This window comes from Schistosoma mansoni, chromosome W, assembly GCF_000237925.1.
Source record: "Schistosoma mansoni strain Puerto Rico chromosome W, complete genome".
Lineage (NCBI taxonomy): Eukaryota > Metazoa > Platyhelminthes > Trematoda > Strigeidida > Schistosomatidae > Schistosoma > Schistosoma mansoni.
The window spans coordinates 44129331-44141711 of record NC_031502.1 but is presented as its reverse complement, the minus strand read 5'-3'; the positions used below and the strand labels follow the sequence as shown (position 1 = coordinate 44141711).

The window sequence follows — 12381 nt, the reverse complement described above, 5'->3', positions numbered from 1 at the left end:
GCTAGCCACTATCCATCTCTGCTTACCATGTTTGAGAATGAATTCCTGAGAAGATATTTCACAGAAATTTTTTTTTGTTAAATCATTGTCTACTGAACCAAGATTATAAACAATAAAAAAGTAACAAGTATCAAACGGTAAATAATAAAAACGATAACAAATCAAGAATATTACTAACTCGAGTTTTACTTGAAATTCGATGAGCTTCTGATTTACAATCCTCCTCTAATTCATTTACTTAACAAAAAGTAAAATAAATAATAGTAATAATAATAATGATAGTAATAACAATAACAATAATATTAATAATAATAATGAGGAAAGTCCTTATCTGTGTATCTTTGATATAACGTCAACGAAAGTATACTAATCAAAATTGTGAGATCATTGATTCATTGTATGACAATAAGAACATACAATAATCTGTAATATATTTCATCGAGTACAAGATCACATTCTTGGTTTTCAGCAACACTGATTTTGTGAAGGCAGTTCAAGTGAAAGTAGAAGTGAGATATGAACCTGGGAAGTTGAATACTTTATCACTACACCACCGTCTCATATATTCTCATGAAATATTATCATATATCATTCTTGAAAGCTATTTGAGTAGTGAGTGGCAAAACTATTAATCATGAAAATAGTAATCAGATTGCTTGCAAATATTTAACTATGTTTGAAGATAATTTTATGCCACGAAATGAAATCAACCGCAGAATTCACATGAAATGCTTAAATAAAACATTAACATTTCAGACTGTTGATCGATGAAGTACTAGTTACTCAATTTCAGATTTTCATTTACACGCAATTCAATAAATAATAAGGTTTTTCAAACCTTCACTATTCAATAATGATCTAAACTTGCAACGGAATATACTATCTTGAAACTACAAACATTTTGACAAAATATTCAATTATCTCAGCAAAACCATTTATCGGTTAGTTTGCCAAACAGACAAGTTACATTATCAAAATAGCTTTTTCTAAGTATCGTTTCTTTATTAAGTGTAGATTGAGAATAAATCAGGCTAATTATAAAGACGAAGATCAGAAAAAAACAGTACCCTTTGATGAAAGAAACAGTTACATGATATGAACAGATGAATATAACCACTAACATATTGTAGACAGTTAATTTGATGTGAAAAAAAAAGAAAAAACATTTCATAAACCGATAACGATCGGAAGGAAGAGATGAAAGTACACAACAATAAGAGAAAGACGCTGGATTTCAACTAAGTAATAAAAAAGACAACTTACATGACATTAAGGCAGAAATTCTATCTTGTTCCCCAAGAAGACGACGCCTTTTACTCGCTGTACACTATAAAGAAACATTTTTTGCAATATTTGAAATGATCATTTTTAAAAAGAATAATTAAAAAAATGAATATTCGTAACAATTTATTTGAGAGAAAAGGGAAACGTTTTGTAATATGATATAGCTAATTTGTAAAATCAAACGGTGTTCTGTCCAAATTTGGTATTTTTACATATATATTGGTCAAGACCTATAACATATAACATTTATAATCCACTTCAATTCTAAATAGATAGGAGGCAGAAGTTTAATGCTACTAACAATAACTAAATACTGGACAAATTGCTATAGAAAGACATGCATATCATGGTAAAAATGAGCATTTCCACTAAAATGTAAAAACTAGGAAAAAACATAACTAACATCTCAGTAATTTTACATATTCGAATAATTAATGCTACCATATACATATATTTCAATTATTTCAGTAGAATGATGGGAAAAAGCACTCGGATACGTTTATTTCAACAGTTTATCAAAAAGCAGAATCACTACAAAAAATCTCATACACATAATTTCGTTTATTGAGCAAGAACAAATTTTTGTTATCAGGATGAAGCGGCAGGCTTAGTGTTTAGGTTGTTTGACTTTTAGTCACTAAGCCCTAAGTTCGAGCAACAGTTCACCTACTTCGTTTGGAACAACTGGCGAGTACTATCAGCAGTCTTAGAAAGTGAGCCAAAGTAAAGTACCAAGTGAACAAATTAAGTAAAAACTTTTTCTAATACAAGAAGAGAAAACAATTCACCTTTACAGAGCACGGTTGCTGTATAGCCGATATAGATTGTGGAACGGTACTGGATGAAGCAGTAACATTTATAGGAAGAGAAGCCAGATGAAAATTTATCGCCTCATTTTCAGAAAACGATGAACCTGAAATAAAAGTCAAACGATAATAACCATAATTTCACACATAATAGACCAAAAAAGCCTTAATGCTGATAAAACATGGACAGAAAAAAAGATCTTAAATAAAGAAGGAACAAGGAATTGAACAGAACACAATGAATTCATTTCATTCCGAAGTGTTTCCATCAGCTGCTTACAACCTAAAATATTAAAAATTAGAATTATTGCAAGGTTTACATAGTTATGACAGTAAAAAATGGATATATATCATCATGGTGAAGTAGTGAGAGTGGTGACATAATGAGTGTTGCAAATTAATCAAATATATATGAGAGATTTTGGACCATCAGACATAGGACAAGAGGCCATAGAGAAATAATAATTGACTGATTATACAGTGAATTATTTGAACATAAATTGATAACAATTGGAAATAACATTAGTTGAGATCAGACAGTTAAAATAAATAAGAGGCTTATTGCCTTCAAAATAAGTGGTGCAATTAAAGTGGGAGGGGAGAATAAAAATGAAAAGGTGATGTGATAAACTGATGATAAAGTTGCTATGGTAAGGAAATAATCGCAACTGTTTACTTCTAGATACAAAAGTCCAGCTTTGGTCGTTTAATTGCTACGGCATCACTGAATTTAAGAAAGCAAATTGGCTATCGATTGATGATGCTGGAAGGTTTTAGTCTGTCAACTTGATGCCTTGTATCACAAAGAGGTCTCAAAAAGGCACTGCTAGAAGAGAGAAATATTTACCAATTTTATTCTCCTTCTTTACTCAATTAATTTACCACACAATCAATTTATTAATTTATCGCTATGATCTCTTGTTACTATTTCTGATGATCCAGAATCTCTCATATATATGAAATTAATTTGCAGCACTAAAAATATATATCCAATCACAATGCCTCACCATGATAGCACACATCCATTTTTACTGTTAAGCTATGTAAACTTTCAAATACTATTGATTTTAAATATTCGGGGTTTCAGGCAGCCGATGAGAACCTTAGAAAATACAGCGCATATATGTAATACTATTCAAAAGTTTGTTAATGTTTAATTTAACATAACGCCAAGAAACAAAATGAGAAAAAAATCCCCACGATCTAACATCAACAAACAAGGAAAATAAATGCAAAATAAAATCAGTGGAAACATAAGAAAGAACAAAAAATGGAAAAGCGAAATCCGAAGAAAAAATAGAATGTAGGAGAAATATGAAGCATAATGATGAGAAACCGATAAAACAAATGACGAAAAAAAAAGAAAACAAAGACAACACAACACAAATAAAAAAAACACAGGCAACAAAATACAGAAAGCCCAAGCGAAGACTAAACCTAAAACCAAAAACGTAAGCGAATTCCCAATCCTAAACAACACGCACCCAAATAGACAACCTCCGTCAATTTCAAATCCATCGCCGTCAACACGCACACAGCTTTAAATTCACTCACTGGTAAAACGGAACACCCTGAAACGCTGCTCGCATCTCCGTTCACTGATCCTAAAACAATACAGCCCACAATCAATATCAATAAAATAAGTCGTTCCTAACAAATAACACTCAACTGCACATCTAGGAAAATATCTCAAAATTCAGGAATGCAACTACGGGCTCTGCTAACACAGACTCGCTCAATCTCAGTGGGGAAAACGATTCTGAAAGTATACAAAAACCATTACAAAAAATGTTAAATACTCATCATCACATCGACAGCAAACACTCCACTGTCACACTCACAGTAACATTGAATATAATCATCAACACAAGTATCAATATGACAAGTAAAACACAACACCCACATCATCACATAGACAACTATCCAAAACAAAAAACAAATATCGACTTTCTTATTCAACCCTCCATCAAATAAACACTGACTACTCACATCCACCGACAACAAAAATACTCAATATCACACTTACCACCACTCCCCACATTCCCTCTGACCGTGCCTCTTCTCCCACGCCGTCTACCCACCATCACCTACAATAGAAACAACAACAACAATATTAATCGTAATCAAAATCATCACCGTACCAACAACATGTACAACACACTCACTTCCCTCCTACACCATCACCGAAAATACAACAGAAACACACAAATATTCCCATATAAATTGAACACTGAAAGCTTCACTAAAACCAAACTCACCGGGACAACCGCACCCACAGACTCCACTGTTCCACCTGAAATTCAAAACACAAAACTTATTACTCTACAAATCTTCAACAAAACACAACACTATACTTTCACCAAAACCACTGTGGTTCACCTCATCCAAGAAAACAGTGCTCCACGTAGCCACACACATTCACTTCACGTACCACTCACTCAACACCACAACTCACACAATACAAACACACAAATTAAACCCCATCAACATGATTACACTCACCATTCCATGTAATTACATACAACCATGAACCTATCTGCTTAACGACCTAACACCACCAAGTCACAAGTGTCGTAGCTCGAATCAATCACTCAATTCAATCATGTACATAATAACGAAAATTCTTACCCAATCTAGCTGTTCTCTCGTCGCAAAACAACACACTCGTCTTCGCACATCACCAAACACATATCACAAGTACAAAACATCCTATGTACCATTCTACGCCTCAACTCGTCAAACAAACACATACACACAAACACAAACACACAAACCATCATCATATGACCAAACAATTCCTCAAAAGCTACATAACTATCACAATAACCAACACAACATCAATAATCATGAATTACGCTCCACACTAACAACAACCAACACTAATACTAAAAGCTGTAACAACAAATAAAATGTAGAAAATACACAATTACCTCTGTCAGGAGAACTGATCAATTGAGAAGAAACTAGTGGATTCAAATCCCCATTCATTGACATCGATTTCTCTGAAGAACAAAAAAATTCACCGATTAACAAACACACATCAGGTGAGTCTAATACTATCACGTCGAAACAATTAAAGGTTACTAAGAAAAATTTCGGATGCACATTTTCAACAAATAACATCAAAAACATAAATATATAACTTCAACTCTCCAACACAGACACACCAAACTCATCAAAACCAATACATACACTTCTGTACAACCACATAAAACTCCATACATATTTCAATACACTCACCTTCTTCACCACCCTCCGTCAATTTCAAATCCATCGCCGTCAACACGCACACAGCTTTAGATTCACTCACTGGTAAAACGGAACACCCTGAAACGCTGCTCGCATCTCCGTTCACTGATCCTAAAACAATACAGCCCACAATCAATATCAATAAAATAAGTCGTTCCTAACAAATAACACTCAACTGCACATCTAGGAAAATATCTCAAAATTACCTTTCTCAACTACGGGCTCTGCTAACACAGACTCGCTCAATCTCAGTGGGGAAAACGATTCTGAAAGTATACAAAAACCATTACAAAAAATGTTAAATACTCATCATCACATCGACAGCAAACACTCCACTGTCACACTCACAGTAACATTGAATATAATCATCAACACAAGTATCAATATGACAAGTAAAACACAACACCCACATCATCACATAGACAACTATCCAAAACAAAAAACAAATATCGACTTTCTTATTCAACCCTCCATCAAATAAACACTGACTACTCACATCCACCGACAACAAAAATACTCAATATCACACTTACCACCACTCCCCACATTCCCTCTGACCGTGCCTCTTCTCCCACGCCGTCTACCCACCATCACCTACAATAGAAACAACAACAACAATATTAATCGTAATCAAAATCATCACCGTACCAACAACATGTACAACACACTCACTTCCCTCCTACACCATCACCGAAAATACAACAGAAACACACAAATATTCCCATATAAATTGAACACTGAAAGCTTCACTAAAACCAAACTCACCGGGACAACCGCACCCACAGACTCCACTGTTCCACCTGAAATTCAAAACACAAAACTTATTACTCTACAAATCTTCAACAAAACACAACACTATACTTTCACCAAAACCACTGTGGTTCACCTCATCCAAGAAAACAGTGCTCCACGTAGCCACACACATTCACTTCACGTACCACTCACTCAACACCACAACTCACACAATACAAACACACAAATTAAACCCCATCAACATGATTACACTCACCATTCCATGTAATTACATACAACCATGAACCTATCTGCTTAACGACCTAACACCACCAAGTCACAAGTGTCGTAGCTCGAATCAGTCACTCAATTCAATCATGTACATAATAACGAAAATTCTTACCCAATCTAGCTGTTCTCTCGTCGCAAAACAACACACTCGTCTTCGCACATCACCAAACACATATCACAAGTACAAAACATCCTATGTACCATTCTACGCCTCAACTCGTCAAACAAACACATACACACAAACACAAACACACAAACCATCATCATATGACCAAACAATTCCTCAAAAGCTACATAACTATCACAATAACCAACACAACATCAATAATCATGAATTACGCTCCACACTAACAACAACCAACACTAATACTAAAAGCTGTAACAACAAATAAAATGTAGAAAATACACAATTACCTCTGTCAGGAGAACTGATCGATTGAGAAGAAACTAGTGGATTCAAATCCCCATTCATTGACATCGATTTCTCTGAAGAACAAAAAAATTCACCGATTAACAAACACACATCAGGTGAGTCTAATACTATCACGTCGAAACAATTAAAGGTTACTAAGAAAAATTTCGGATGCACATTTTCAACAAATAACATCAAAAACATAAATATATAACTTCAACTCTCCAACACAGACACACCAAACTCATCAAAACCAATACATACACTTCTGTACAACCACATAAAACTCCATACATATTTCAATACACTCACCTTCTTCACCACCCTCCGTCAATTTCAAATCCATCGCCGTCAACACGCACACAGCTTTAGATTCACTCACTGGTAAAACGGAACACCCTGAAACGCTGCTCGCATCTCCGTTCACTGATCCTAAAACAATACAGCCCACAATCAATATCAATAAAATAAGTCGTTCCTAACAAATAACACTCAACTGCACATCTAGGAAAATATCTCAAAATTACCTTTCTCAACTACGGGCTCTGCTAACACAGACTCGCTCAATCTCAGTGGGGAAAACGATTCTGAAAGTATACAAAAACCATTACAAAAAATGTTAAATACTCATCATCACATCGACAGCAAACACTCCACTGTCACACTCACAGTAACATTGAATATAATCATCAACACAAGTATCAATATGACAAGTAAAACACAACACCCACATCATCACATAGACAACTATCCAAAACAAAAAACAAATATCGACTTTCTTATTCAACCCTCCATCACATAAACACTGACTACTCACATCCACCGACAACAAAAATACTCAATATCACACTTACCACCACTCCCCACATTCCCTCTGACCGTGCCTCTTCTCCCACGCCGTCTACCCACCATCACCTACAATAGAAACAACAACAACAATATTAATCGTAATCAAAATCATCACCGTACCAACAACATGTACAACACACTCACTTCCCTCCTACACCATCACCGAAAATACAACAGAAACACACAACTATTCCCATATAAATTGAACACTGAAAGCTTCACTAAAACCAAACTCACCGGGACAACCGCACCCACAGACTCCACTGTTCCACCTGAAATTCAAAACACAAAACTTATTACTCTACAAATCTTCAACAAAACACAACACTATACTTTCACCAAAACCACTGTGGTTCACCTCATCCAAGAAAACAGTGCTCCACGTAGCCACACACATTCACTTCACGTACCACTCACTCAACACCACAACTCACACAATACAAACACACAAATTAAACCCCATCAACATGATTACACTCACCATTCCATGTAATTACATACAACCATGAACCTATCTGCTTAACGACCTAACACCACCAAGTCACAAGTGTCGTAGCTCGAATCAATCACTCAATTCAATCATGTACATAATAACGAAAATTCTTACCCAATCTAGCTGTTCTCTCGTCGCAAAACAACACACTCGTCTTCGCACATCACCAAACACATATCACAAGTACAAAACATCCTATGTACCATTCTACGCCTCAACTCGTCAAACAAACACATACACACAAACACAAACACACAAACCATCATCATATGACCAAACAATTCCTCAAAAGCTACATAACTATCACAATAACCAACACAACATCAATAATCATGAATTACGCTCCACACTAACAACAACCAACACTAATACTAAAAGCTGTAACAACAAATAAAATGTAGAAAATACACAATTACCTCTGTCAGGAGAACTGATCGATTGAGAAGAAACTAGTGAATTCAAATCCCCATTCATTGACATCGATTTCTCTGAAGAACAAAAAAATTCACCGATTAACAAACACACATCAGGTGAGTCTAATACTATCACGTCGAAACAATTAAAGGTTACTAAGAAAAATTTCGGATGCACATTTTCAACAAATAACATCAAAAACATAAATATATAACTTCAACTCTCCAACACAGACACACCAAACTCATCAAAACCAATACATACACTTCTGTACAACCACATAAAACTCCATACATATTTCAATACACTCACCTTCTTCACCACCCTCCGTCAATTTCAAATCCATCGCCGTCAACACGCACACAGCTTTAGATTCACTCACTGGTAAAACGGAACACCCTGAAACGCTGCTCGCATCTCCGTTCACTGATCCTAAAACAATACAGCCCACAATCAATATCAATAAAATAAGTCGTTCCTAACAAATAACACTCAACTGCACATCTAGGAAAATATCTCAAAATTACCTTTCTCAACTACGGGCTCTGCTAACACAGACTCGCTCAATCTCAGTGGGGAAAACGATTCTGAAAGTATACAAAAACCATTACAAAAAATGTTAAATACTCATCATCACATCGACAGCAAACACTCCACTGTCACACTCACAGTAACATTGAATATAATCATCAACACAAGTATCAATATGACAAGTAAAACACAACACCCACATCATCACATAGACAACTATCCAAAACAAAAAACAAATATCGACTTTCTTATTCAACCCTCCATCACATAAACACTGACTACTCACATCCACCGACAACAAAAATACTCAATATCACACTTACCACCACTCCCCACATTCCCTCTGACCGTGCCTCTTCTCCCACGCCGTCTACCCACCATCACCTACAATAGAAACAACAACAACAATATTAATCGTAATCAAAATCATCACCGTACCAACAACATGTACAACACACTCACTTCCCTCCTACACCATCACCGAAAATACAACAGAAACACACAACTATTCCCATATAAATTGAACACTGAAAGCTTCACTAAAACCAAACTCACCGGGACAACCGCACCCACAGACTCCACTGTTCCACCTGAAATTCAAAACACAAAACTTATTACTCTACAAATCTTCAACAAAACACAACACTATACTTTCACCAAAACCACTGTGGTTCACCTCATCCAAGAAAACAGTGCTCCACGTAGCCACACACATTCACTTCACGTACCACTCACTCAACACCACAACTCACACAATACAAACACACAAATTAAACCCCATCAACATGATTACACTCACCATTCCATGTAATTACATACAACCATGAACCTATCTGCTTAACGACCTAACACCACCAAGTCACAAGTGTCGTAGCTCGAATCAATCACTCAATTCAATCATGTACATAATAACGAAAATTCTTACCCAATCTAGCTGTTCTCTCGTCGCAAAACAACACACTCGTCTTCGCACATCACCAAACACATATCACAAGTACAAAACATCCTATGTACCATTCTACGCCTCAACTCGTCAAACAAACACATACACACAAACCATCATCATATGACCAAACAATTCCTCAAAAGCTACATAACTATCACAATAACCAACACAACATCAATAATCATGAATTACGCTCCACACTAACAACAACCAACACTAATACTAAAAGCTGTAACAACAAATAAAATGTAGAAAATACACAATTACCTCTGTCAGGAGAACTGATCGATTGAGAAGAAACTAGTGAATTCAAATCCCCATTCATTGACATCGATTTCTCTGAAGAACAAAAAAATTCACCGATTAACAAACACACATCAGGTGAGTCTAATACTATCACGTCGAAACAATTAAAGGTTACTAAGAAAAATTTCGGATGCACATTTTCAACAAATAACATCAAAAACATAAATATATAACTTCAACTCTCCAACACAGACACACCAAACTCATCAAAACCAATACATACACTTCTGTACAACCACATAAAACTCCATACATATTTCAATACACTCACCTTCTTCACCACCCTCCGTCAATTTCAAATCCATCGCCGTCAACACGCACACAGCTTTAGATTCACTCACTGGTAAAACGGAACACCCTGAAACGCTGCTCGCATCTCCGTTCACTGATCCTAAAACAATACAGCCCACAATCAATATCAATAAAATAAGTCGTTCCTAACAAATAACACTCAACTGCACATCTAGGAAAATATCTCAAAATTACCTTTCTCAACTACGGGCTCTGCTAACACAGACTCGCTCAATCTCAGTGGGGAAAACGATTCTGAAAGTATACAAAAACCATTACAAAAAATGTTAAATACTCATCATCACATCGACAGCAAACACTCCACTGTCACACTCACAGTAACATTGAATATAATCATCAACACAAGTATCAATATGACAAGTAAAACACAACACCCACATCATCACATAGACAACTATCCAAAACAAAAAACAAATATCGACTTTCTTATTCAACCCTCCATCACATAAACACTGACTACTCACATCCACCGACAACAAAAATACTCAATATCACACTTACCACCACTCCCCACATTCCCTCTGACCGTGCCTCTTCTCCCACGCCGTCTACCCACCATCACCTACAATAGAAACAACAACAACAATATTAATCGTAATCAAAATCATCACCGTACCAACAACATGTACAACACACTCACTTCCCTCCTACACCATCACCGAAAATACAACAGAAACACACAAATATTCCCATATAAATTGAACACTGAAAGCTTCACTAAAACCAAACTCACCGGGACAACCGCACCCACAGACTCCACTGTTCCACCTGAAATTCAAAACACAAAACTTATTACTCTACAAATCTTCAACAAAACACAACACTATACTTTCACCAAAACCACTGTGGTTCACCTCATCCAAGAAAACAGTGCTCCACGTAGCCACACACATTCACTTCACGTACCACTCACTCAACACCACAACTCACACAATACAAACACACAAATTAAACCCCATCAACATGATTACACTCACCATTCCATGTAATTACATACAACCATGAACCTATCTGCTTAACGACCTAACACCACCAAGTCACAAGTGTCGTAGCTCGAATCAGTCACTCAATTCAATCATGTACATAATAACGAAAATTCTTACCCAATCTAGCTGTTCTCTCGTCGCAAAACAACACACTCGTCTTCGCACATCACCAAACACATATCACAAGTACAAAACATCCTATGTACCATTCTACGCCTCAACTCGTCAAACAAACACATACACACAAACACAAACACACAAACCATCATCATATGACCAAACAATTCCTCAAAAGCTACATAACTATCACAATAACCAACACAACATCAATAATCATGAATTACGCTCCACACTAACAACAACCAACACTAATACTAAAAGCTGTAACAACAAATAAAATGTAGAAAATACACAATTACCTCTGTCAGGAGAACTGATCGATTGAGAAGAAACTAGTGAATTCAAATCCCCATTCATTGACATCGATTTCTCTGAAGAACAAAAAAATTCACCGATTAACAAACACACATCAGGTGAGTCTAATACTATCACGTCGAAACAATTAAAGGTTACTAAGAAAAATTTCGGATGCACATTTTCAACAAATAACATCAAAAACATAAATATATAACTTCAACTCTCCAACACAGACACACCAAACTCATCAAAACCAATACATACACTTCTGTACAACCACATAAAACTCCATACATATTTCAATACACTCACCTTCTTCACCACCCTCCGTCAATTTCAAATCCATCGCCGTC

General features: G+C 35.9%; 2 protein-coding genes across 2 annotated transcripts in view; both read right to left on the bottom strand.

Moving 5' to 3' along the window:
- Smp_176530 (hypothetical protein) overlaps positions 1–1270 on the bottom strand; it is a gene marked incomplete at both ends in the record, with an annotated part of 63407 nt that extends 62137 nt beyond the window's left edge. The window contains 2 exons of the mRNA XM_018789830.1: positions 179–237; positions 1264–1270. Coding sequence (XP_018655234.1) covers positions 179–237; positions 1264–1270 — 66 coding nt within the window. The remainder of the gene's footprint in view (positions 1–178; positions 238–1263) is intronic.
- An 8918-nt stretch (positions 1271–10188) lies between these two features.
- Smp_203840 (uncharacterized protein) lies at positions 10189–10476 on the bottom strand (the record flags this gene model as incomplete). The annotated part of the gene is made up of 1 exon (XM_018789829.1): positions 10189–10476. The coding sequence occupies one exon, from the start codon at positions 10474–10476 to the stop codon at positions 10189–10191; it is 288 nt and encodes a 95-aa protein (XP_018655233.1).
- Between the last annotated feature and the right edge of the window lie 1905 nt (positions 10477–12381).